General features: G+C 39.9%; 1 protein-coding gene across 3 annotated transcripts in view; it reads right to left on the bottom strand.

Annotated features, from left to right (window-relative positions):
• The window catches only part of PDE1C (phosphodiesterase 1C), a 430287-nt gene that overhangs the window by 109150 nt on the left and 293673 nt on the right, over positions 1–27464 (bottom strand). For all 3 annotated transcript variants that reach the window (XM_054019358.1, XM_054019359.1, XM_054019360.1), the window contains 4 exons: positions 14021–14134; positions 13139–13321; positions 9780–9846; positions 2605–2721 (listed from right to left, as the gene is read on the bottom strand). In XM_054019358.1, the coding sequence (XP_053875333.1) occupies positions 2605–2721; positions 9780–9846; positions 13139–13321; positions 14021–14134 (481 nt within the window). The remainder of the gene's footprint in view (positions 1–2604; positions 2722–9779; positions 9847–13138; positions 13322–14020; positions 14135–27464) is intronic.

Below are 27464 nucleotides of genomic sequence, written 5' to 3'. Positions count from 1 at the left end.
AAAGATCTGTCAAGGAAGATAAGGGTACAGTATTTGCCTAAATGAAGAGAAAGAGAGCTTGGTAAGTAGGCCCTCAGATGTACAGTATATCTCTATTACTATCTTGTTGATAGCTCTGGTCAACTGTGCAGACATGAAACTTGAACAGATGTGAAAGGCTGAATGAAGCAGACTTCGGTAGTTGGCTCTGTGAATGAAATTTATGTGGGGAAAGTGATAAAAGGGTTTCTGTGTTCTAGTTCAAGGACTTGATCAAATGCTTACAAAACAACAAGTATTGGGAAAAGACTAATCATTCATAGAGCTTCTTTTTGAAAAGTACAAATTCTAGTCAGAATAGATGTATCGTTGTAACATTATGCCCCATATTCTTCATAGAAATATTGTTATTAAATGAATATGGCATAACTAAGATATGTTTTACGCAAGACAAGTCATGTGAGGTATCATTGGAAAGGTTATGATCTACTGAATGTGATTATCCAATTTGTACGCATGTATAATTTCTGTATCTGAAGTTAGGAATATTGACCATGTAATAGTTACAACTGTGTGTATACTTGGGGAACGCACACCAGACAGTATGCTATCAGCCTGGATGGGCCATTAGGAAGGACAGTAGGACTGTGAAGATACTAATCTCCCTCCTTCCTGAGAAGTTTCTTAAGATGCTGCTGTGACACTGCAGGGTCATGTGATCATGTCACCTGGTACAGGATAGCACCTTGAAATGCTGGTACTTTTCCAAGGGAAGGGGCTGGGAGTCAAACTAGGAAACAAAGTATTCCTGCCATATACAAATCCTATTTAAGGCTGGGGAGTGAGTTAATCTAGGCTCTTCTCCATTGCCTCCCTGCCCAAGAAGGAAGACTGCTGAAAACACCTGAAGAAACAAGGGAACTGAGCTGGGGGAGGCAGGGGCTGAGCCCAGGCAAGAAAGGACAGCCTGTAAAAGGAATGCCTGGAGATTTAAGCTGCATGTGGTGCAGTTTACCTTCAAGAAACTCTTCAATCTGCTTGAAACAACATTTAGGATGAGAAATTATTTGTAGCCTGTATTCCTTAGTGTATTAAGCTTAGTTTATGTGTTTTGTTTTATTTGCTCAGTAATCTGCTTTGATCTGTTTGCTATCACTTAATTTACCTTTTGTAATTAATAAACTTGTTTTTTGTTTATTCCAAAACCCAGTTTGTGCAGTTCATAACTGGTGGGGGACAACAAAAAGCTGTGCATATCTTCCTCCACATTGAGGGAGGGAGCGAATTTCATGAGCTTACGCTGTATAGATCTCTATACAGTACAAGATAATAAAATTTTGGGTTTACACTCCAGAAGGTGTGTGCACCGGAGTGCTGGGCAATTCCCCGAGCTGAGTCCTTCCACAGAGAGCTGATTGCAGACTCTGTGTGACTCTACAGCTGGGTGTGTTCCTACCTGTGTGTGTGCCAGAAGGGGGCCTGAGAGCCTGTCACAGCAGCACAGAGTAAGGGGAACCCAGGCTGGTGGGACAGGTGGGCTCAGTGGGACTCCAGTACATCAGGTGGCACCCGGAAGGGGGATCCAACCCGTCACAATCATGAACATGGCATGCTTGATAGGAAGCAAGAGAAATAGCAATATTTAATTTTGAGGGGAGACAAGAAAGGGTTTACTATTTAGATTGTAGCAGTATCCATATTGAAGATGACAGTCCCAGCTCTGAAGAGTGGCCAAGATTAAATGTATCCTGAGATTTTAAACCCCCTGTATCCCCCATTGAAAAATCTTTTAAAATGCATTCATTGCATCGGTAATTCGATAACTCTAAACATGAACCTGTAGCCAGTACAAGTTGTTCAATCAACTATCAGTAGTGCATCAACAATGCTTGTTCATACAGTGACTAAATCTGAAGATTTTTACAGCACACAGGAGTACAGTTGGGTATTCCCAATGTTCCAGGTACAGTTTAGCCAGGATCTCTCTTAAAAATTACAGTTACTTGGTGATGGACTCATCTAAGCTGTAATTTCTATCATGATGAGGGACTCAAGTACAACATGTCAATCTCTTGAAATGGTGAAAACACAGCTCATTCTTGAAGAGGAAATGTGACTGAATTATATTCCAGGACTAAAAGAACAGGAGTACTTGTGGCACCTTAGAGACTAACAAATTTATTTCAGCATAAGCTTTCGTTGGCTACATGCATCCGATGAAATGGGCTGTAGCCCACAAAAGCTTATGCTCAAATAAATTTGTTAGTCTCTAAGGTGCCACAAGTACTCTAGTTGTTTTTGCGGATACAGACTAACACAGCTGCTACTCTGAAACCTATCATTATTCCAGGACTGTGATGCAGCCCCGCAAAAGTCCAAAACAGTTTCTTGTTGACTTTGAAGGGAACATATTTGGACCCCAGTCCAATTAAATGCATGGTTTAGCAGACATTTGTAGCGCACAGGAAAGTATTTTAATCATATTGGGGGGGAACTACTGCTCCAACATAGTAAAAGTTACAATAAAAGTATGGGTGGAACATAGGTTGAATAAAGTTTGAGTTTATTTCCTTCCATGATCTTCTGGGGAGTTGGGAAGAAAAGTCTCATCTCAGATTTACTAACCTTGAAACGGCTGATCAGATCGTAGCGTGTGAGAAGTTCGTAGAAAATGAATTTCAGCGCATGATCCCCGCTAGCATCATTCAGTGCAAATACATCAAAGGACCACTTGTCTACATTCTGCAAGGTGTGGAAAAAAGGTGTTAATACAGCCATTTCTTTTATAATTACAATGCAATTTCTGCCGCTTTAAATCTTTGACAATCAGGAAAGCATAATTTTGCGGAATATGAAAAAAAATCATAACTGCTTCTGGATTACTCTAATTTCCTTTCATCAGAGCATGTTCTATTTCAGCGGTTCTCAAACTGCTGGTCGGGACCCCAAAGCGGGTCCCAACCCCATTTTAATGGGGTTACCAGAGCTGGCATTAGACTTGCTGCAGTTTGGGGCCAAAGCCCGAGCCTCACTGCCCAGAGACAAAGCTGAAGCCTGAGGGCTTCACCCGTGGTTGGTGAGGCTCAGGTTACAAGCTCCCCACCTGGGGCTGAAGCCCTTCGGCTTCAGCTTTAGGCCCCCCTGCCCAGGGCAACGAGGCTTGGGCAGACTCAGGCTTCATTCCCCCCTCTCCCATGCCAGGGTCGTATAGTAATTTTTGTATAGAGCAGGGTTGCAGTGCAATGAAGTTTGAGAACCCCTGTTTTATTTTACCCTGCAATGTGTTACGGTCATGGTAGATCTGGCAGGAGTTTAACAAAGAATATACATTCAGAAATGATTTTTTAAAATTATGGTCACTCCTGATATCTAACTACGATCCGCAAAGGCTGAATGTCAAAAGTTTTGGAATCCTGGTTTGGATAAGCACCCTACCATTACGATGCCTACACAGTCTACAGTTGGCACTGTTGCATATTCAGCATCTGTCTCTGCATTGGTTGCAGTTCTGTGCTTTCTCCTAAGTCTAGGACAAAACTGTGGATACTGGGCCAACTTAGAATGGTGAATGTTGAGATTTTAAAGGCACCTGTTGTATCAGAACCTCTCAAGTCTGCAGAGTCTCCCTCTGCAGTTCTCACAAGAAGAGGCTCCCCGAAGCATGAAATACATTTCAGGCTTCAGTCTGACCTAGAAACACAGAAAGAGCAGTTTCTCTTGTGGCAAAATAACGGAAGAAATATCTGATGCCTGAGGTCCAATTTCCACTGGCTGTTACTCAGTTTTTACTAATTCACTAGGCAAACACCCACTGAAGGAGCTTGCCAGAGAGTCTGAGTGAAAACTGAGATTGTCTTAACTGGCAAACACCAAGCACATAGGATCAGTTCTGGTCCCCACCTCTGAGAATGTAAAGACACCCCTGGCAAAGGAATCATTACATTTCCACTGAGCAAGGGTGGAAAGGATGTAGAAGTGACCTTAGAATGACCATGTCTGTAAAACTAAAAAGTGAATGAAAGATTATAAAAGGTCACAATAACCTAGAACAACAAATGTTGATGGGAAAAGGTGCAAAAGGAAGGCAGAAAGACTGAATTCATCCAAATAAAAAAGGCCTATTGGTATAATTCATGGACTGTGTTAAGATCATGCTTAATAAAAAAAAAAAAAAGTAGTATGGGAGCAAAAATCAATGGACCAAAATTGGTGTGTCAGAAATTAGGCTTAACTAGTGAACAAATTAATGAGGGGATAGGCCATTCCTCCCATTCCTCCTTTTTAGGATTCTTAAAAAGAAAAAGACTTTGGGGAAATTAGCAGAAGAACCTGATTGCAAACAATCACTGACAGAGACAGGAGAACAGTGAAGGAGCAAGTTTTACCATGATGGCTGCCACCTCCGCTGTCTCCTGTGACCCTGTGATCTACCATAATATTACTGGGCCTTTGTCATCCTGATTCTGAGAGATGTCCTAACCAAACCAGGCCAGAGAGCAGGAGCCAGATGATATCGCTACTTCCACCAGCTCAATCCCAACTGGGATGTGAGTCTGACACTCTCTCTCTTTCACACACACACACACACACACACACACACACACACACACACACACACAGAGTCCTTTTTCTTAGCTTTCCTATCTCTCGCCTTTTGTCTTGTCGAATAAGGGTCTGGCTTAGCTGACCAAGACTGTATATTTTGCAACACTGCTGTAAGCCTGTGACCAGAATGGCAAATACAAGCAGTGCCCTAAATGACTCGATGCTGGTACGAGTTTGCCAGGTCTCAGAGTGGCTAATAAGACCATGTACCCTACCTGTATATCTCCAGCAGCGAAGTTGCAACTAAAGTTAATACCAGAGATGGAAGCTGCATTTTCTGTCTTTGCTGTTCTTTTCTCTCCTCTCTTGCGTATATTTGCCTTGTTTTGCCTTCTAGGATACAGGATTAAACTTTAACAACAGTTCCAGCTTCTCTCAACTAACTTCAGCTCTTTTCCCCAAAAAGGCCAGTTATTGCCATATTTAATGCAATCTAAAAGACTGTCAAACAGGGGGATATTCCTTCTAAAGACTCTACAGCTAAGAGGAAAGGGAACCAGGGATGTTGTTAAAATGAAAACCTCATTTAATACTTTACATTTTAAATGTTTTAACGGTTTTTCCTTTTTTTTCCTCTATCTTTAATAAAAGGTAAAATGGATTTTTAATGGTGTTTTTGCCTTGGTACTAAGCAGGCTGCGGTCTCTGTTTACCAAACCGCAAATGTTGGACAGTGACTGTGTCATATTAACACCTTTGACTCTTTGGGGCCATACATTCCATCTAAATTAATACAACAGACCAAGCCCACAAAGCACAAAGCTATATGTATTCCTGCAACATCTCCCACATCTTCCTTCCCCATCCTGTTATTTAACACTGACCTATTTATATAGCCAATTTCAAATACCACTGGGAGGACTCTATGCAGCACTGAGGGCTCTATCTGAACAAAAAAGTACATTTATCTTTTCAATAGTTTTATTCATTGAATTAGAAAATAGTATCAAAAGTCAAACACTCAATAAATTTGTTACCTGTATATTTAATTATGTGTATTTAATTATGCTGAATGCCCATCATTTGCTGATACAGACTAACATGGCTACCACACTGAAACCTCTCATCATTACGCTAGTATAAGTTTAGTGTCAGGGAGCCTACAACTTTTTAAATGGGTGGGTTTTATTTCAATTGCAATTTAAAGACATAAAATAAATACAAAAATATAAAAATGTAAGGAATAGTGGGGAAACAATTAGACACCCTCTCCCTCCAGTAATGCTGAAAGCCAGATCCAAATGGTGTTCAGTTCATGCTGGTTCATCACTCCTACGTCACACATGTTATTAGAACAGGAGTACTTGTGGCACCTTAGAGACTAACAAATTTATTAGAGCATAAGCTTTCATGGACTACAGCCCACTTCTTCGGATGCATACAGAGTGGACTTATCAAACTGTCTGTACTGGGCTGTCTTAATTATCACTTCAAAAGTTTTTTTTCCTCTTACTTAATTGGCCTCTCAGAGTTGGTAAGACAACTCCCACCTATTTATGCTCTCTGTATGTGTGTATATATATCTCCTCAATATATGTTCCATTCTATATGCATCCGAAGAAGTGGGCTGTAGTCCACGAAAGCTTATGCTCTAATAAATTTGTTAGTCTCTAAGGTGCCACAAGTACTCCTGTTCTTCTTTTTGCGGATACAGACTAACACGGCTGCTACTCTGACACATGTTATTGAATATCCAAGAGTTAACATGGCCCTAATTTTCTTCAACTTTTTTTTACCCTACATATGTTTCCTCAGGCTCTACTGAATACTACAGAGTAGGAGAAAAATCACAGAAGTGTTAACGTTGGTAAGAGGGGTAGATAACCACATTCAGTTGGGAGATTTCCCCCTACGCTGTCTACTGAATTATAAATTATATAGCAAGGTTGAGGGTGGAGAGGTGGTGGGTACAGTAGGAGTAAGCATTAATCTTAGTTTAAAAGATTCAATTCGGCAAGATTCTGAACAAAGCACTGAGCACCATCGCCACCTACTGAAGTCAGTGGGAACTGAGAGCACTCAGCATCTTGTGGGATATAGCCCATAGTTATGTTTTGTCCAAGAGTGAGGTGTTTTTGAAATATCGTGTGCCCTCCTCTCCCAAGCAAAATAAGAAAAGGTGCTAGAGAAGGTATAGCTGGGAGAATGATATACAGATCAGCAGTGCAGCCATCTTTGGCCTGAGACCAGCATTCCTGATTACTGAGAACTTTGTGGTGCTGCCAGCATGAACATATTCATGCCTATCTGAATTACACTCCTTTAACTGTGCAGTAAAGATTTACATCTTTAAATTGGACATTATCCTCCACACTTAATCTCTGTTGCAGGTTGGCTCCCAATTCCCCAAGGCACTTTAATTGAAAAAGAAAGACGACTGCATTTTATTTATGCAAGTGTATGGGGATGGCTTTGGCGCCACGTCCCAGAACAAGGAAGGGGATCAGCTAGACATAACATTATGCTGAGTGCTGTTAAACAACAGACTCTGGGTGGAACATTCCTTCACTTTTAGCAAGACTAAAATCTCGTTGGAAATTGCATTTGTGTAAGAGACGTAGAGGCAGATCTTCAGCTGGTGTAAATGGTCATCACTCCATTGGCACCATGAAGCGATGAGAATTTACACCAGCTGAGCATCTGCCCCTTAAGATCAGCCCTGAAGGAAAAGATGCAAACAAGGCTTATAAGCTTTAAGTACCATGCAGCCATTATCCAACTAGCAGGACAGTTAAATAAGACTAAAGTACCATGATTACATCTAACCATAATTTGGGCCTGATCCCCAAAACCTCCCACATGCAGAACCCCTCCTGGAGTGAATGGCATTGGATATAGAGTCTTTGAAGGTTTAAGCTTGTGCCTCAGAGTGAAAAACCCATGCAGAGCCTGGTGAATGTCTCAGAAAGAGTCAGAGAGCAACAGGGGACATTGGGGTCTCAGTCCTGCCCTCAGAGAGTCATTTTCACATATGTTGGTAAATCATCTTCTACACAGCAACTGATTTTACAAGCTCTGAGGACACGGTCAAGCTCTTAGAGAGGTGATTTGTGGACTGAGCCTTAAAAGAGAAATCATAAACTGTGCTTTTGGTTTTCAAACACTATCAGTGGAGGCAAGAGAAGCAAATAAAAGGGGGGAATGCTCCCCCCTGCAAAAAACTAAGTCCAAACTCTTCGAGGTATTCAAGAAAATGGGTGGGGAGTAGGAGAGATGGGGGGGGGGAAACAGTGCAGAAACCATCCACACAGTCCTTTTCAAAGCTTCACTGGTTTTAGGTGTTTATTCTAGTTTGTAAGTCACTGACACCAGTCAGGAAGCAAATGAGTTAATAACAATAATAATGTGTATTTGTATGTATAGACATCCATAATTTATACAAATATTGGAACTTTTAAAAATAAAATAAGAAACATAATAATAAAAATAATATATGGTTGTGAATTCAATAAGAGTTTTGACACAGATTTCAAACGGTAAAGTGATTGCGTGCCCCATTTTTACCAGGTCAGTCCTACATTTTCATATGATGGTCTCTATATCCCAGGAACTTCTCTGAGAACAACTGAAATGTCCCAGCTTTTAATGTCAGCAATCAAAACATAGGCTTTGGGGTTTTTTAAGTACAGAATTATAATTCAAAATGTAGCATTACAGCAAACAGAATTTGCTCTGTGTTTACAAGAAACAAACAGACTAATTGAATGAGGGTTCAGGATGACAAATAGTGCTTGGAGGGAAGAGGAAAGTTGAATGAGTGTAGACCCTCTCAAAGCTGTTCTGTTGCTCTAAGCACTTGTCTACACAAACACATAGTTCCCAGCAGGCTGTGGTGAATCTACCCCAGGCTAACTTGTCATGGTGTAACTGTTCATATACACCCTGCTGATGCACATTAACAGTCTGCTAAACATCCTTCCCTGTACAGTCCAGTTTCAAAGAGGACTAGATCAAACTGTTAATGCGGATCAGCAGAGTGCACATGAACAGTTAGACCGTGGCAGTCTAGTGCAGGTAGATTCACACCCTAGCTTGCCGCAAACTAATTGTTCATGTAAAAAAACCCAAAGTGAAGGTTAACCATGCTTGTTCAGTGCTTCATGATAAAATAATTCAGAACACTGAGGGTGAAATCCTGGCCCTGTTGAAGTCAGGAGTTTTGGCATTGACTCCCATGGGGGCAGGATTTCACCAAAGAAGCAAGACAGGACCATAATGTCCTACATTTAGGGAGGATTTCAAAGTGCCTGGGCTTCACTGTTCTCCTGTGATGCAGGGAAATAGTGTTCCTCCATTTTACATATAAAAAGGTTGAAGCACAGAAAGATTCTGGGCTAGATCCTGCTCCATTTACTTCAAAGGAAGTTTTCCTATTAACTTCAACTGGAGTAGAACATATCTCATGTCTATGGTAGAGCTGGAAAACAAATTCAGGTCTTCTGACTCATACTCCAATGCCTTAAACACAAGACCGCTGTTCAGCCCTTACCTTGTTGAGCCTATAGCAAGATGTGAAACACCGTGCCTGTCTCATTGTGAAGGGCTGGGTATCCAATCTACAGACAGGCTAAACTATAGTACTGAAGTGACAGAATCTCTTCAAAGCATATTTCAGTTCAACACACAGAAAGACAAAGGTTTGTGCTGACTCACTCATCACTAATATAGCAGAGACTTGTATAAAGGCATTATCCATTAGGACATCATGCCTGGTTTTTCTCAATAGTTCACATAAACTGCCAGTGGTTTCATGATCTCCGTGGTCCTTGTTGACATGAACAGGAATCACAAATGTAACACATCACCACTATAACATCTCAGTCTTCCCATTTAAAAGCACACAACTGGGAACAGGTTACTCTTCAGTCAAACTCATGCATTGTAGTTTTCTTTATTTACTATCAAAGTCTCAAGTTGATTTCAGCATCACATTCAGTTCTCAGTTGCCCTGAGTATTGTAACCTCCCTCAGAGCTATGACCTTATCCTCCTGGTCATCTTCACTACTTGAAAATGGCCAGAACCTTGATCTGTTTTTTCTCAACAGGAAGGATTTTTCCTTAGGTCAGTAAATGATTAATGTTTGTGAATTATATTAAACTTCAGAGAGAATGAGAGGGTGAGTTCAAAGACCTCCCACCAAAATATCACAGTGCCTTACTAAAATTTGTTAAAAGACACTTTCATCAGTATTACCTTTAGCACTCCAATTACAGCTGGTGGGTAGCTCAGGCCAACCATATTTGATGTCCGTCTGTACATTCTACCAAAATAAAATAAATAAATGAACAGAGAAACAAAATAGAAAACCAAAGATTCATTTGAGTTCTTTTCAGGAGACATCATTTATTCAAGAAAAATGGATTGCATCCTTCTTTCATCCTTCCCTGTACATATCCTCCATATCTTTATTACAGTCCTAAGGATGACCTCAAATTTCCTCATTTTTCCTCATTTTACATCCTTCCCACTCCACGACACATACTAGGGCCACAGTCTTCCTGGACAAGTAAAACCAGATGGGATTTCACTCAGCATCTGCTTCATTTTAATCAAGCAGAGGGGCTGCTCTTCAGCAATGCAAGACTTTCCTATTCTCCCACAATAACTGCATCTTCAACCCTCTCAGTCCTTGCTGGCCCAGGGCAGAATGCATTTCAAGATAGAGCTTCAGTAAACATATCAAATCTGTTGACTGGACTTATTCAGCTCCTGTATGGTACAGCTTTTCCTGCCGATTTACTTTGTTTTTTAAAACAGCTCCATATAGTCTTGTGTTTGTGTGTGCAAAGAGCATAATCAGAAAAGCTGGGTAAATAATTAGATTTTTTTTTTTTTTTGGCTTGTTGGCAAGTCCAAAACCTCAAAATAAATATTTGCTTTGGATTGAACCAAAAGTGAATTAAAAAAAAATCAGTGAATTAAAACATCAAAAAAAATGTATATTTGGGTCAAATGAAATACTTTGTTTAACAGAAAACTAAATGTGTCAGTTCAGTTTTGAGTATATTTCATGTTTTTGAATTTTTAAAAAATAAAATTTAAGGAAACTGCGAAGCAAAAAGTCATTTTGAACCAAAAAAATCATAATGCTTTCCTTTGAAAACATTGAAACAAAATGTTTTTAAATTTTATTGAATATGTTGTTTTTTCTCTAAACAAACAACTTGGTGAAACCAACACAAAATCACAAAACATTTCAGTGTTGTCAAAGCTACATTTTTCACTGAAAAAAGTTTAGGACAAAAGATTTTGCCCAGCTCTAGTAATTAGCACCTATGCCCTGATTCAGCAAAGCACTTGAGCATGTGTTAAACCTGAAGTGTGTGCTCAAGTCCCATTGACTTTAATGGGTTTGTACAAGTGCTCAAAGTTCAACACATGCTTAAATGCTTTGCTGAATAAGGCTATAGGTGCAGACTGCACCCTTTTCTACATGTAAACAACATAAGACCTAATGAAAATATATTTATACAGTTATTACCAGTGACAAGTCTACCATACATGATATCCCAGGCTTTTGCTAAAAGAAATATTTCAATAACCAATAATAGTATAATACGAATTTCAAAAAAGCAATTCAAAAACATTTACAGAACGTTGAAAAAAAAATGGGCTAGTTTTAAGACTTCTGAAATTAAAAGAACTTTGACATTTTGATTCCCCCCCCCCCCCAAAAAATATAGATTTTAATCCTTCAACCATCTCTGATCATGTGATTTAGGTAACTATCCATCAATCCTGAACAACAGATGGTAGAAAATGCAGTAATCCACTGACTATTTGTTATGAGCTGTTCATGAACAACACAGGCTCAAGTATGTTAATAAAAAACTACTTACTGAACAATTTCAAATAGTGAATAAATCTGTAAAAAGATCATTCAAAAACAGAAAAAAAATGCTAAATGAACTGAATACATTGTTTTGAACAAATACTTTGGTGGTTGGTGTACATAGTATAGCTTGTCAAAGTGGTGAGAAAAGTTTTCCAAACTGAAGCAATGACAGGTGCACCCCCTTATCTTATAGAAATCTGCTAGTGCTCTTAACACATGTACAAGAAATTTCTGAATATTCAGAGACACTGATAGAAAAGAAGCTATAAATGTGCAGGAAGAAACTATCATGTTTCCATGTGGCCTGTGGTATAATGGCTACCAAACATGTCTAATGGACTCTAGATTAGACCATCAATGAAATTCTGATAAACACTATTGCTAACGTACTGTGACTGGAGTGAACAACTCCTACTGAAATGTACTACACCTCTACCCCGATATAACACAACCTGATTTAACATGAATTTGAATATAATTCGGTAAAGCAGTACTCCGGGGGGTGGGGCTGCACACTCCTGCGGATCAAAGCAAGTTTAAATAAATAAATGGAGATATCCCATCTCCTAGAACTGGAAGGGACCTTGAAAGGTCATCGAGTCCAGCCCCCTGCCTTCACTAGCAGGACCAAGTACTGATTTTTGCCCCAGATCCCTAAGTGGCCCCCTCAAGAACTGAACTCACAACCCTGGGTTTAGCAGGCCAATGCTCAAACCACTGAGCTATCCCTCCCACCTCTAACGCAGTAAGATTTTTTTGGCTCCCGAGGACAGCGTTATATCGGGGTAGAGGTGTATATAAAACAAAATATTGTAGCTACAACATAAAGAGTTCAGTTAAAAGTAACTCTTCAATACACTGAGAGCCCAATTCAGCCCTACCATAAGTGCATTCAACTTCACTGTAGATAACTGGGATATGCCTGCTTACACATTGTCTAAATTTGGCCCTGAGTATATTTCATATATGTGACTCCATATTCTGTTTTGAAGAAACAGAATGTCAGGGAAGGAAGGTTCCTCACTAAAGACAGGTGAAACTCTGAAAGTTGGATACAGGGCAGTCCTAATTCAAACAGCAAGAAGTTTTAAAAGGTTCAGACATTTGAAATCAGGTTTGATCTAGCTCTAGAGGTGTGATTTGGTACAAGCTGCAGGAATCAGCAGTGGAGAAGACTGAGGGAGTTTCACTGGTTTAGTGGACTCCTTTGAGTTCTGAACCTTTAAACTGATTTTGGTCTGGATGATCTCAGTGACTCATGTAATTCAAGCCCGGAATGATGAGATACAGGTTTGGTTTGGTTTGATTTACATTAGCCACCTGTCCATCCTTTATACATTTTACTGGACCACAAAGGTAGAGTTACTCCAGGGACTGAATTGTCTGCCTTTGGTTAATCTCTTATCCCTATCATAGGAATATCTGAAGCCATATAGTCTTTGTCCTCCCTTTGGCCCCTGAAAGCATACATTAAAAAAAAAAAAAAAGAGGAAAAACCAAAATGGCACCAATTATAATATTAGATCCGTATTATACTAATAGCGAATAAATACGTGAAGATTCCATTTATGATCAATTATTTAGTCCCAGTTTTCCAGTCCTTGCTCAGCTCTACGTAACAATAAAAGCAAAATAAAATAGTCTTCATTCAATATTAAAAATACAATCTGTGATGCCTGACCAGCCACTGGAGTGGAATAATTAAATCTTCCTTTACCTCTCCACGAATATACCAGCTTGCACTGCATGGACGATGCTCCTGAACCGGGGCTTTTCCTCAGACCTTTTAAGCATCATCCCCATCTGCCGCGTGAAGGTGGAGGCCAACCAATCCCGGACCTCAGAGGGCACGGAATCTGACTGAATATCACTGAGCTCATCTTCTGTGTCCAATAAACGCCTGAAGGGGAGTGGGAAAATGGGTAAATAGAGGGCTCTTAACACAGGTTTATAACATCTCATACACACTCTAATTAAAGCAGTTGTTAAAAATTCACTCTTTTTTTTTTTTTTTTTTTGGTAATCCTAATGGAACACATTTTTGACAATCTATAACAGATTGTTTGTTTTTTTGGATAGCCACATGCCAGATTGTGAAGCTCACTCCCAGGCAGATAAACAAGAGAATCAGCACACTGAAACAGAGCTCCATTACTTTCCCATGATTTCTCATCTTCAGCTTTCCAGTATTCACAATCCCCATTTTGTCATCCTTTTTAGCTGGGTGAGATTTATAACATTTCCAAATAACAATCAGATAATTACTTCCTTTTAAGTTTTGGAAATTTTGCCCAGGACGCTTCTGTAGACATACATTTAGTTCTGGTGAAACGAATTGACATGATAGATTGGCCAAAACTATTTATGCACATGTCAATGGGTAGAAGCAGAAGTGTGAACAACACCCCACCAGTTTGCCTCAATCCTGACATGGATGGCTACCTTAAGAGGATAGTTCAGATCTTGGACTCTCATCTGAGAATGACAGCAACTGTGCCTACTGTGCACGCCGTTAGATCATCGGTTTCCCAACTGATATGTAAATTACAACTTAATTTGAGTGGTACAAAATATCAATACACAGGTGTCATTAACTCACCTAGTCTCATCAATGTACACTGATTCAAGTACGGTAGCTGCATATTCCAAATTCTTTTTTAGGTCTACAACCGAAGCCTCTCCTCTCTCTAATTGCTTTACCAAAGACCGCAACCTAAGAGAGGAAAACAAGAACCTGGTTAGCACTGAGAGAAATGGGTTTGAGATTGAGTAGCAATTCAAAATACAATCCGACATAAAACATAACCTCAAATATTGTCAGATTAAGATCCTTTGAACTTGGAAGATCCAGCAAAATTCCTTAGTACTATTTCACAAGAAAACAAATACACTTTTGATAGTTTGAGGACCCCTGTCCATGTAAAGATCACAAAACACTTTCCTTCTTGAGAGATCGTTATACATTTAGGCACAGTCTACACTGAAAGTTTAGGTCAACAAGGCTATGGCATTCAAGGATGTGAAAAATTCACACCCCTGAAGATCATAGCTATGCCAGCATAATCCCATAGCATAAACACAGCTAGGTCAACAGAAGAATGCTTCTGGTCAAGCTAGCTACTGTAGCTCGGCGAGGTGATGTTCCGACAGAGACAGAAGGACACCTTCTGTTGCTGTAGGCTGCGTCTACACTACAGAGTTATGCCGGCATAATTATGGCACCATAACTATGCCTTATAGACCCTGTAGTGTAGACATGGCCCAAAGCACAAGGGCCTAATCCTATGAGATACGTACTAATGTCTCCAACCCCCACTGAAATCAATGAGAACTGAGGGTACTCAGCAACTCACAGTAGCATCCAAGATACAGCAGTTTCACATTATCCTTAGAAAGCGCAGTAACTCCACTGAGTGGTATTTGTTGACAAATACTGTCTTTTTGTTGCAGACCAGTGTAGTATCTAGTACCATATATTTTGGAAATGTTACTATATAAACACCAGAAAGGTTTAGGATTACAACACTTAATGGTCTTATTACAACACAAACATATCCCCAGTTTATGTACTCTATACTTAACATAGCCAACTGACATTTTTGAAATGAAAAACATTTTACTGAAAAATGGCTTTTTTCAAAAATGTAACTGTTTATTTTTTTAAGTTTTCCATGTTTAGTGCAATACAAAACCAAAAATATTTTAATTTAATTCTTTTGAAGTTTTCTTTTTCCTCTGCCTGCTTTCTCCCCTTCCCTTCTTTTTCACTGGAATATTGGAAAAAAAGATTTTAAAAAGGGTGGTGAAGAGGAGATGGGAAAAAATTAAAAAGAGTGAGAAATGGGGAGAAAACACCAAAAGTTTTAAAAAGCCAAATTTTTTCCAATAAAAAAATTCATAATTACATTTCAAATAAGTGACAAATCGTTCCTTTTCAAAACTTGTGGGGAAATATTTCCGTATTTTTTGGGAAAAGTCTTCAGCACTTTTAAACAAACTCTAATATTAAAATATTACATTTTAACAGCCTAGGGCTAAATCACAAGATACAATCTGCCCTGGGCAAGGTACAAAGCAATTTGGAGAGCCACAGTATCCCTCCCGGCTTTCCCAATGCTCTGGGGAAGGGAGTAAACTGCATTAGCCCCATGTATATTGTCAGGGCTCAGGAACAGCCAGTATGAATATATATACCATAGCAGTACCTCTCTAGAGCTGCTGCCTTGTTCTCCAGAATCTCAACTTTCATTTAAAAACATTAAGTCTCTAGCTTTTATGGTTGTAAAGTAAACCTCTAAATGTGAGCAAAGCATAACTGATGCAGAGATGTCTACCTGAGCCTGCAGAAAGCCTGAAATAATAGCTCTGAGAGTTGTGAACTGCCCCATTCATCTCAGTAACGGTGTAACTCAGCTGCCCAGTGATCATTTGAATGTCAGCATTGTTCACTATTTCATTCCTTAGGTAAGAAAGAAGATGAAGGGTCCTTGATCTGCACAATTCACCGTGCATGTTGATAACACAAGTGGGTGGCATTTTTGGGTGCACAAACACTTCTTTTTTCCCCTAATGAAGGAGCCAAGCCCAAGGATCTGTTGTGATATCTGGGCTACAAATTTACTGTAACTGTGAGCTCAACTGTGAAAAGTGAGTGAAAGTTCATACGTGGCCCAATAACCTATAACAATAAATGTTGATGGGAAAAGGTGCAAAAGGGAGACAGAAAGACTGAATTAGTCCAAAACAACAAGGCCTACTGATATAATTTAAGGACTGTGTTAAGATCATACCTGGTAAACAAGAAAAGTGTGGGACCAGAAATCAGTGTACCCAAACTTGTATGTCAGAAATTAGGCCTAACTGGTAGACAAAATCATGAAGAGATGGGTTACTTCCATCCATCACTCCTTTTTTGGGGTCATTGAAAGAAGAAACTGTGGGGGAAAGCTAGTTACCGCAACACTGGCTGACTGAAAGAAGTGAAAGGAACAAGCTTCACCATCATGGCTGCCACCCCCACCATCCCCTGAGATTCCTGGATCTAGCTTGACACCATTTTTGCCTTCTTCATCTTAACCTTGAGAAATGTGCTGGACAGAGTGGGACAGAAAGAGGTACTCAGATAACACCACCACTACCTCCACCCTCTCCAGTTTAATCCCAACCTCCATTCTGGATGTGAGACTGCATCTCCTCTTCTCCTCACAGGTGTCCTTTTCCTTCCCTATCCTATTTCTTCTCTTTCCTGTCTAATAAGAGTCTGGCTTAGTCAGCCAAGATTGTGTATTTTGCAACACGTCTGTGACCAGAGAAGCAAGTAAAAGCAATGCTCAAAACAGCCCAATGCTGGTACAAGTTTATCAGGTCTTGGAGTGGCTGATAAGACCGTGTACTTGTACCCATGTGTTTTTGCAGCAGTGAGGTTGCAAGTGAGATTTAAAGCTAGAAACAGGAGCTGCATTTTCTATCTTTGCGGTTCTTTTCCTACCCCTTTTTGTGTGTTTCTCTTAGGAAATGGGATCAGACTTTTTAATAATCATGACAACTGCAGCCCATCAACTAATTTGTTCTCTTTTCCCCAAAAGGACAATTATTATCTTCTTTAATACCATCTAAAAGACTGTCAAAATAGGGGATTTCCTTCTAAAGATTCTCTACAGCTAAAGGGCAAAAGAACAAAAAAAAAGTTGTTAACATGAAAGCCTTACTTAACACTTTATAGTCCAAATGCTTTAGCTGTTTTGTCTTCTTTCCTGTATCTTCAACAGACTGTTACAAGGTTTTTTAATGATGTCTTTGCCACTGAGATACTAAGCAGGATGAGGTCTCTACACACCAAATGGTGAATCTTGTTTAAAACTGTTTAATGTTGGATAGTTTCAGTTAACACCTTTGTTTGGGCCCTTTAGTCCATCTAAATTCATACAACAGAGCCAAGCAGAGCTCACAGCCCCACTGAGGAAGAACCCAGCTCAAGGAGCCAAGCAGCCCACACGATTATCTTTTGAACAGCTGTGCAATCTACTCTGAGCGGCAACTCACGTGGGCAGACCTTAGAAGAGTGCCACCACTTTTCCCCTCCCCACTGCCACCAATTCAACTCCTTCCTAGTGCAGCACGTCTGTTGATGCACCTGCACAGTTATACTGCTCAGTGTAATGGGGACAGAGACAAGGCCAAGCCTCCTATCAATTCCTCACCAATCCCTGGATCTTCTTGCTCACTAGAGGGGGAAGGAAGAAATGCTTAGGTTCTGCCATATTTGCTTCCCTTTTCAATATGTTAAGGAGGGCTTTTACAGGTCTCTGTTCCCAGACTATGCAGACACCTATCTGGAAGGGAAGTATGCTAGTAATGATATCCTCTCTCCTAGAGCTGGAAGGGACCTTGAAAGGTCATTGAGTCCAGCCCCCTGCCTTCACTAGCAGGACTAAGTACTGATTTTTGCCCCAGATCCCTAAGTGGCCCCCTCAAGGATTGAGCTCACAACGCTGGGTTTAGCAGGCCAATGCTCAAACCACTGAGCTATCCCTCCAAAAGACAACTGTGTTTGTTCCTGCAGGTCTGGCCAGGTTGAAGACTTACCACTCTGTTTATTGTCTTATAACCTGTATTGCCATCTCAGAAATAAATGGCTGTCTCCATTCCTGGCCCGTATGCCTTTAACCCCATCACCTCAGAATTAGAATTAGAATATTTGCTGTGTAGTGAAAATATTTCAGTTACATGGGCTAAACTTGCAGGGTTAATTTGTATTTTCAAAATCTGTATTTTTTTGGAGTGGTGTCAATTTAAAATTTGTATTTATTGTATTGTGTGCAATTGCCTATGGCTAAGATGCTATATTAATAAACTACACAACAGCTTCCCTTACAATACACCCTCTTACTCCCTTGTGTTGGCATGCAGGGTGTAGCCCTTAACTAGTTATCAGAAATACCAACTGTATGTAGGCTGGATGAGTTAACATTGCAACGGTGACATTAAGTTTTGCATTTCTTGCCTTTTATTTCATTGGCTGAAGCACACAGCAGCTCTAATCCACAGGACCTTCAAAAATTTGTACTCAGTACTAGTACAATGAGTAGCTATTAGTTTATGGCACCCACATCCATCATACAAGAAGATTACATGGAGTATACAGCGCATCAATCATCTGGCAAACCAGAAGTAACATTGTTATGATGGAATGGTGTCACACAATCAATGTTTCTTGCATGTAAAAAATTATATTGTCTTTGCCTCACCATTCATTATCTACAAATACCTATGATTTATCTAGCAGCAGCTGCTGCTGCCTGTTACCTTCACTAAATACGAGTCCAGTGACATTATCCTTAATGTGCTAAACGCATCTATACAGTATTTGGTTGAAACAGTTCTGAACAAATCATAAATGTAGAGCTAGACTGAGCTACCCTCACTTCCACTGCCTGGCACCTGACACCACAATAGTCCCACTGAAGTCAACAGGGCTACTTGTGGAAGAAGGTGCTACTCACCATTAGTAAGGTGATCAAATCTGGCCTGTAGGTAATGACAACTCTAACAGCATTTCATCTATGTATCATGTCACATGACCATGACCACACACAGTTTCTGCCATCATAACTGAAGCCAGATTGTAGATCAAAGTATGATTGACGGCAGAACACTTGGTAGTGATCTGCAGAGAGTTGGCTGGTGACATAATACTGGCTCCTCCTCCTTATTCCACCTGCTACATTGCATTAAAAATGCAGTTAAAACTCACACAATATTTTCCTAACAACACTTTTCTGTAGAAAAATATGCTGTGGTTGGCAACTTCTCTGTTAAGGTGTGGTGCACCTGTGGGAAAAGCTTGAGGACCCCCATTGTAGATGGCATATTACCACACAAGGGGTTATTTCACATTTCAGACCAAAGAATAATATAATAAAATATACAAACAAAGAGCCTGGTTCTATGCAGTACTGAGCATTCTCAACTGCCATTGAGTGGAGCTAAAGGAACTCAAAACATTGCAGGAGGTGCTCAGCAACTTGTAGGATCTGGCCCCCTATTACGTCCAATGCAAGGAAAGAATATCTATACTCCAACCACCTCTAAAGGGCTCTGGGGCTAAATGGGAATAGTGCTATTCAATAAGACTAATGGCATGTGTAGGGCCTGCAGGCTTTGGTTCTCTGGGAAAATCAGCTGGTACCAAAAGCTCACACAAACCCCAAAGCATCATTCCTATTCTGTTCTACATTTCATTAGCGCGTTATCTTGGAGATTAAAAATTCTGGACAAAACCTAAATTCATCATGGAAGTGACACAGCTTAAGAAACAATCCTAGCCTGCCAGTTTAAACAGAGTGTGGGTAGTAGCAGACAGTGCAGTTGTTTTCAATATATTGTTAAAAGTCAGTCTTTCTGAATAACTGTGTTCCAAGCATTCCCTCCCCCTATTGTTATAAATAAAGTGATAGCTGGGTACAAATATTTATCTCCTTAGCTAGAGGGCCTGCTTTTGTGGTGGTGTTTTTTTTTTAAAATAGCTTTACATATTACTGCAGAGCAGATTAACACTGCCAGAGTCTGGATACCAGTCAACTTTAATTAATGGGCAAAGCACAAGCATTGCCTGAATACTCAGGACCAGCTCCTCAGCGGGTGTAAATCTGCTTAGCATTATTGATGATCCTCGATTTTATTTTAAACGCAACTTCTCTGATTCACCACGTTTCCAGACCTACAACACCATGTCTCCATCTGACATTAGGAATGACTATTTTGGTATTTGGGAGGTTCCTTCTGACAAGCATGTTGAGAACTACAAAGACATGTGAACTATTAGAGTTGATCAGTGCATATCCCCCTACTCCTCTCTTGGTATAGACTGTAAAGAGTAAATGAAATTATCAAGTAAATAAAGCTATTCTGAATTTATATCAGCATAAACAAGCTCAGAATGTGGCCCTTGACAATTTATATGCAACATCTAATCAGCTCATTCACTAACCATTCGTGCAACTACATGGCAAGACAAAAGGCTCTTCTTTTTTACCTTACTTTTGCTAATCCTTGTTTTGCTAATCCTCAAACTAAATAATTCACATGAAAAAACTTTTGTGGTTTCACTCCTCTTCTCAGCAAAGCCTTAGCAGTTGTGGACAGCTCATATATTATTGTCTGTTTTCCTGTTTATAAAATATAATAATTGTTATGCCTAGCTCTTATTCAGTGCTTCTCAATGTAGATTTCATAGTGCTTTACAAAGGAAGTCAGTATTATTATCTCAGTTTTACAGATGAGGAAACTGAGGCACAGAGAGGCGATATGATTTTCCCAAGATCACTCAGCAGGCCAGTGGTAGAGCCAGGAATAGAAAACAAACCTCTGAAGTGCCAGTCTAGTGCTCTGTCATCTATGCCACCCTGCATTTCATAGGGAAATGAAGAAAATATACTCTATGATGCAATATTCTTGATATTTTTATCTTTTGATTCTTTTTAACAAAATAAATATATTTAAATTATATAGATTTTTTCATATGTAAATCTTCCAGGCATTTTACAAAGGCAGATAAGCACCAGTGTCTCATTTTTAAATATGGACTAAATTAAGTGCAGAGTGATGGCACAATAAGTCAGTAGCAGAGCTAGGAATAGGTCTTCTAATTCCCAGTCTCATGCTCCATCAATATCCCTGGCTACCATTATATATACTCTGTCAAAGGTGTGCATTGCACTTTCCAAGAAGTCATAGTCCCTAACTGAAAGACCTAGTACTGTACTATAATTTAAATGTGATACTAACAATCTCAACACACCAATAATACAACCAGACCAGTCAATGGCCTCTTTCCACACACACAGTAAACCCAAGACAGATGCATTACTTTCCTCCTTCATTGCAAATAAATGTATAATAATAAAATAAATGGATAATAAAAAAAACAAATTTATAAAACCTTTCATCCCCATGAAATAGTTCCAGAGTTGCAACTAAACATGAATGAAACAGCAGTAGTTCATTGTTAACATCAGGCCCTGAGCTGTTTCTTGACTCGGTCTGGAATATGCATTATAGCTTCCCAAGCAAAATACTGTTAGTGAAAAAGTGCAATGATTTCAGGGCACCCCCTTTGGTCGGATACTGTCAAACAATACTAGAAAACTCTTCTGATGAGCCAATATTTGTGGTTCAGAACATGGATTCTAAACCTGGGGGATGCAACTCTGCTGGGAGGTGCAAACAAGTCCAAAATGCTAGATGACCACCCTCCCCTTCTTTCTGACTAGCTGGCAAATTTTCTGTTGTAACATGAGGTCACAGTATAAAAAAGGATTGGGAACCACTGTTTTAGAGAACTGAATGGTATAGCAGTCTGACAAAAGAAAGTGAGAGTGAAAACAAAACATCAAGCTACTAAGTTTTCCCTGGAATCACAGTTTCAAATTCCAGCAGGAGTGGCTCAGCTCTTTATATTTCTGAAATTTATTAAGCATCAGGACTTTGGGACGAAACTTTTAAAAAGTCAGGACCTGATCTTCATCTGGAGTAAACTGACAAAGCCTTATTTGAATCAATTAGCGCTTCGCCAATTTACACCATCTGAAGGCCTGCCCTTGAGGACATTAGAGATCCCAGAACTCATTTTGTAAGAGATGGGGTTCGTCTTCATGTCCTTTGTCAAGTTTCCCCTCTCCCCACTCTCATGAAATGTTCTGTTGTGCTGGTTCTGTCCCACATATGACCACATTTCAATGGGGACTTATGAATTTGAAAAATAAATAATAATAATACTTCAAATAGAAGTCCTTTGCAGCAGCATAACACTTTGGGATAAAAGGTGATATAACAATATAAGATATGATACTAATTACATATAATTACTAATAATGTTTCCATACTTGACCCACTGCAGCAAGACATATTTAATACAATTTTTTTCCAAAATAAACACAATTAAATAAACACTATTTTCATTAACTCCAATATGGGGCAATTGTGTACAGCCCTATTCATCACAGTGATTCGTCAGTAAAAGAGACATATAATTAGACCCACCCATGGTTACAGCTAGGTTCTTCCTAAGTTTCCTCCAGGTAAAAAAGAATGTCATTCCAGCTAAGCACCAGAATGGCACACTTGATTCTGGCAAATCCTTGTCATTCATTAACTCTGGAGGCATGAATCAGAGGCACCTCCTGCTATCAGACTGTGTTTATGCAGCTTTTATTAGTCAAATTACATTCATGTAATGAAAACTCAATGGAATGATTTCAAAGACCACTCATCTGTGACTAACATCATCTTTTGATACCTAACCCAAATTGCTTTTTTAGTAATTATAAAAATAAGCTTAAAACAAACAGAATAGTAACTTGAAGAATTACTTACTGGGCCTTAATTTAGGTATGCAAACTTCAGAGGGGATGAATGGAAAGCAAACTGGAGCTGTTACAAGATACAAAAATCTATTGAACTAAGGGCAAAAGTCTTTCTGACCTGCATTTCAAACCCCCTCTCATTCAGTGCAGAGCATCCACTGATGTCAATAGGAAATACATGCACAGAATGAGTACAGAGTAAGCAATGGAGATATGCAATGAGGAGAGGAAAGAATACTGTGCATAAGAATGGATTTATAAAGGTAGAAATTATGCAGCTATGAGTAGTGGACTAAGGCAGTTCCCGTCATATTTGCTTTCATGTTGTTGACAACTCCTGCCTGTTTATCACGAGATTCATGATATCTTGTGTTTTTCTTAAAGCAAAACTGGCCACAAAAAGACTGATTGCTGTAAGTATAAAGCAAGTCATCTTCCCTCACGCAGTTAGGAATATGGGCTTCCACCAAGCTAAAGGGGCAAAACTATGGCGTGAATAGCATAGCCCCACTGTTCTTGTGCAAATCTGGGCAATTAAGTAACCACACTGGAAGTCTGATAATTGCATATGAACTGGGGAGTGTAAAATGCATGGGGGTTGTAGGCAATGGTTCAAATTTAATTGTTATTAGACCAGATTTGCAGGGATTGGGGGGGTTCTAAAAATAACAGTTTAATTGGTGCCAACTGAAGACAGTAACTGGGGACCAAGCACCAGTCCAAAAATGGGGGACACTGGTCTCAAAAGTTGGCCCCCTAGAGCTTGAACAAGAGGTCAAGATTGCAGAAATAGAGGATGAGTTTATCTTCAGGTTTGACTTTGTCACATCTAATAAATATTGATGCCAACCAAGGTTTTCTGTAGATGCGACCAGTGGAAATTTCCTTTGAAAATGTAAGACCGATGCCTTGCAGGAGGTTGGTGTGCTGTAAACAAGTTGTATTAATGCCTGCAACTGAAATGATTCTGCCAAACTAAATGTGTGGGAGGCTTCCCACCAGATAAGAGATGTGGATTTATTGACACTTGCTTGAGCCAAGAAAGTCAAAAGGGGGTTCTCAGTGCTAAAGTTTTACTTGACCTGAGTCAGGTTTTTTTTCTGTGTCAGATTTTTGAATGTCTCAGATAACACTCAGGTTACCAAAAGGAGCACTACAATAGCACAATGTGAGCCAGTGGGTTTGGTAGCAGCTGGCACAGAAAAGGACTCAGAAGGGAGAGAATGAAGCAGAGTTCCCAGAATTCCTTCTGGAACAGTTCCAGAGCAGTGCTGTCCATTTAAAGATGGAACAGCAGTTAAGTTTACTTTCTGTAGAAAAATTAGGATTGTTTTCCTGGTCAAGTAACAAGATAGGGAAACTGTGCTGGGACAACACACAATTGACACTGAGGACACTATTGGTTGCCAGTTGAAAAAAGGGAAGAATCATAGAATCATAGAATCATAAAATATCAGGATTGGGAGGGACCTCAGAGGTCATCTAGTCCAACCTCCAAAATGAAGCTTTAGGGGTTATTCAAGAACTGCAACAGGAAAGTATACCTGAATCCTCAGTCAGCCATTGGGCCTTGTCCATAGTATTGATAAAGAAAAAGGATGGCAGCACTAGATTCTGTGTAGAATATTGAAAGCTGAATTAAGTCACCTCGAAAGATTTGTATCCTTTTCCAAGGATAAATGATACACAGGAGGCGCTGTAGCTGCCTCCTCTCATTTGCTGTTTCATACTTCCATGGAAATTATTTGAATGTCCTGTTCTTTGTACCTCAGAGGTGGCAACCCTATTTACAAGGAGCAATCACTGAAAAACACAGCGGTTCATTCATCAGCAGGAATTACAGGCATTGTTTTGTCTCCTCCTTTGCCTCCTGAAACAACTTTCTTCCTGATGGATCTTCAAAATACTTTTTTTTGAGTACACAATTCATTTGTGTTATTGAGAAACAGGACAGTGGAACTGTGATAAACGCAATGGCCTTGGCACAACCAAGTTTGGTTGGCTGCAGAACCAACCGAACCTTAAATCATGTATGCAAATCTCAGCCGAACTCACTGTCCCAGAGTTTATGTTTTCCGGGCCACAACAATAAGTCCCTCACTGACACCTGCAGGAAGGGATGGGCTATGCCTGAAATTATTAATAAGCTTAGGCTGAATGTGGAGTTCATAACAATAGACCAAGCAAGTCCTAACTGGTTTAGGTACAGACGGGTCTCAGCAGAAAATAATTTCTAAACCATAACTTGTCCCTCTTGGTCTTAACTCCAAGTGCCCTCTGCTGCCACTGAGAATTACAACCAAATACTACAGGACCCAACCGCCCTCCTTACTTTCCTCTGATTTCATGGGTGTGAGATCAGGCCAAGTTTTTGTTGTGGGAAAGGGAGACATCACCAAACTAACAGCCTGCAACAAGAAGTCATTCTGACCTACATTTTCAAATGTGATCACTAACTTTGGTTGGCTCAATTTATGGGACCCTGACTTGAGAAACTCTAGGTCTGGTTCCTAGGGGTGCTCAACACCCCCACCTCCAGTTGGAATAGATAAGAACTGTGGAATGCTCAGAATTAAAGCTAGTTGGGGATTGGTCAACAAAATGTCAGAAAAATGCCAATTCATTAGGAAGGTTTTGGGGGGAGACGGACACACGCACACCAATAGCCTCATAGTTAGGACACTCACCTGGGATGTGGGAGATCCTGGGTCAAGTTCTGCCTGCTTTGGAGCTGAAACTTGAACCTGGATCTCCCCCATCCCAGGTAAGTGCCCTAGCCACTGGGCTATTAGTTGGTGTAGGGTGGTTCTTGGTCTCTCTCTCTCTCTCTCTAAAATTTAACAGCCTTCAAATTCTTGTTTTCCAGCCAGCCCAACACAGAATCTTTGAAAATAATACCAAAGTGCCTCAATCTGGGAGCCCCAAAACCGAGGTACCCCAATTAAATAGCCACTTTTACAAATGTCAGTGTCTATTGCCTCAGTTTAAGTTAAAGGTTAGCATTGATTGCAAGATACAATGGCCAATAATTTCACATGCGTGTCTTAAACTAGGTACTGAAGGGTAAGCATCTAAATCCATATTTAGGCACCCACAATTGAGAATTTTGGCTTACGTCCACTTTAGCCAATAGCACATATTTATTCAGGTTAGTGTTGGTGCATCAGACGAAGTTAAACCTTTTGTTTTGTAAAGACTAGTTTTCTTTCCTTTGAATCCATAGTTATCCCATTTCTGAGTCCTTTGGTAAGGTCATTCATCTGCACGATTCTAGCAGATTGCTTTGTGCAGTTCTGAAAGTCAGCAGTACATACTGGCTCTTTATTTAACGCTTGCTGCAGAGATCAGGGAGAAGTCCAACAGATAATTTAAAAAAAAATAAATCATTGTAACCTTAGTTTCCCCCCCATCTGTTACCGTTAAAATATCCGCTGGCAGAAAGTCTGTAATTATCTTCTTTTCAGTTTCTAAAATCAATTATGTTCCAGACCAGCTTTTTGGAACCCGCAGGCTGCTTAGACAAATGCAATGGTGTGTGCACACAAAGTGTGAAATTCAAACAAGAACATTTTCCTGCCTGGGCCCTGATTCCTACCCCCAGCCACAAGAGACTGAGTGTTTTCGGAGTCTCATTCTTCACAGGTGGCCCTCTGCTCCAGTCTCCAGAGTCAGATGAGTACTATCCTCACCACTAACACAGCCAAATGGTCAACTCCAGTATGGCACCATGGGAATTTTTTTTAGTACAATATTACTTTTTTCATGTTTATATTGTAGGGGTGAAATCACAGCTCCACTGAAGTCAATGGAAAAGCTTCTGCTGATTCCATTGGGCCTGGATTTCACCCCAGATCTTCAACTGGGATAAACTGGACTAATACCATTGAAGTTAACCCCATTGAGTTCGGTGGAGCTCGGCTGATTTATCCCAACTGAGGATGTGGCTCTAGACTTATATGCTTTACACTTTCTTATAAGCCAGTTTTTAAATTTCTGTTATATTTTTGCAAATGTCTCATCCATACAAAGATTACTGGTGATGGATGATAGAGGTTCCTTTCAATTTACTCAGGCACTCAACTCTCAGATTGGAGATCAAAAGATTCAGCCACCTTCCCGATATTTAAATGCATATGCCACTACCTGATAAAGATTTTGGAGGTAATCTGTATTGTCTTCTATTTTGTAGAGATTATATGTTGTAGTACCTGACAACTAAAGGGCCAAAATATTCCTCCAGGTACAAACAGGTAATGAGGTCAGTGGGAGTTGTGAGCATTTTTAAGGCAGAACTTTGTATTGTAACTGATTTATGTGATAAATAAGCTTTGCTGTTTTTTGTTGTTGTCTGAACAAGAGAGCTACAAAAATAAGATCCAATCAACTGGTTTTACGCATTCTGCCTCAGATTGCCCTCATTATGATAATCTATTTTAGATCTTTTATAGCTTTTTAATGTTTGTTGCCTTTGAAAACTTGCTTGCAGTATATTTATGTGCTCTAAAATCAAGGTGATGAGCATAGTATAAGAACTAGAATAGACCATCAAGGAAAAAAAAGATACAAAGACAGGCATCTTCAAGAAAATCTCAGGCCTGAGGGAGGCAGCATCTGAAGGGCTTGGAGGGATTTTTGAAGACTTCTTGCAGAATTGGACAATCACAGTCTAAACACACACCT

This window comes from Malaclemys terrapin, chromosome 2 (genome assembly GCF_027887155.1).
Source record: "Malaclemys terrapin pileata isolate rMalTer1 chromosome 2, rMalTer1.hap1, whole genome shotgun sequence".
NCBI lineage: Eukaryota > Metazoa > Chordata > Testudines > Emydidae > Malaclemys > Malaclemys terrapin.
The sequence above is the reverse complement of the archived record's forward strand: the minus strand, read 5'-3'. Positions and strand labels throughout refer to the sequence as shown.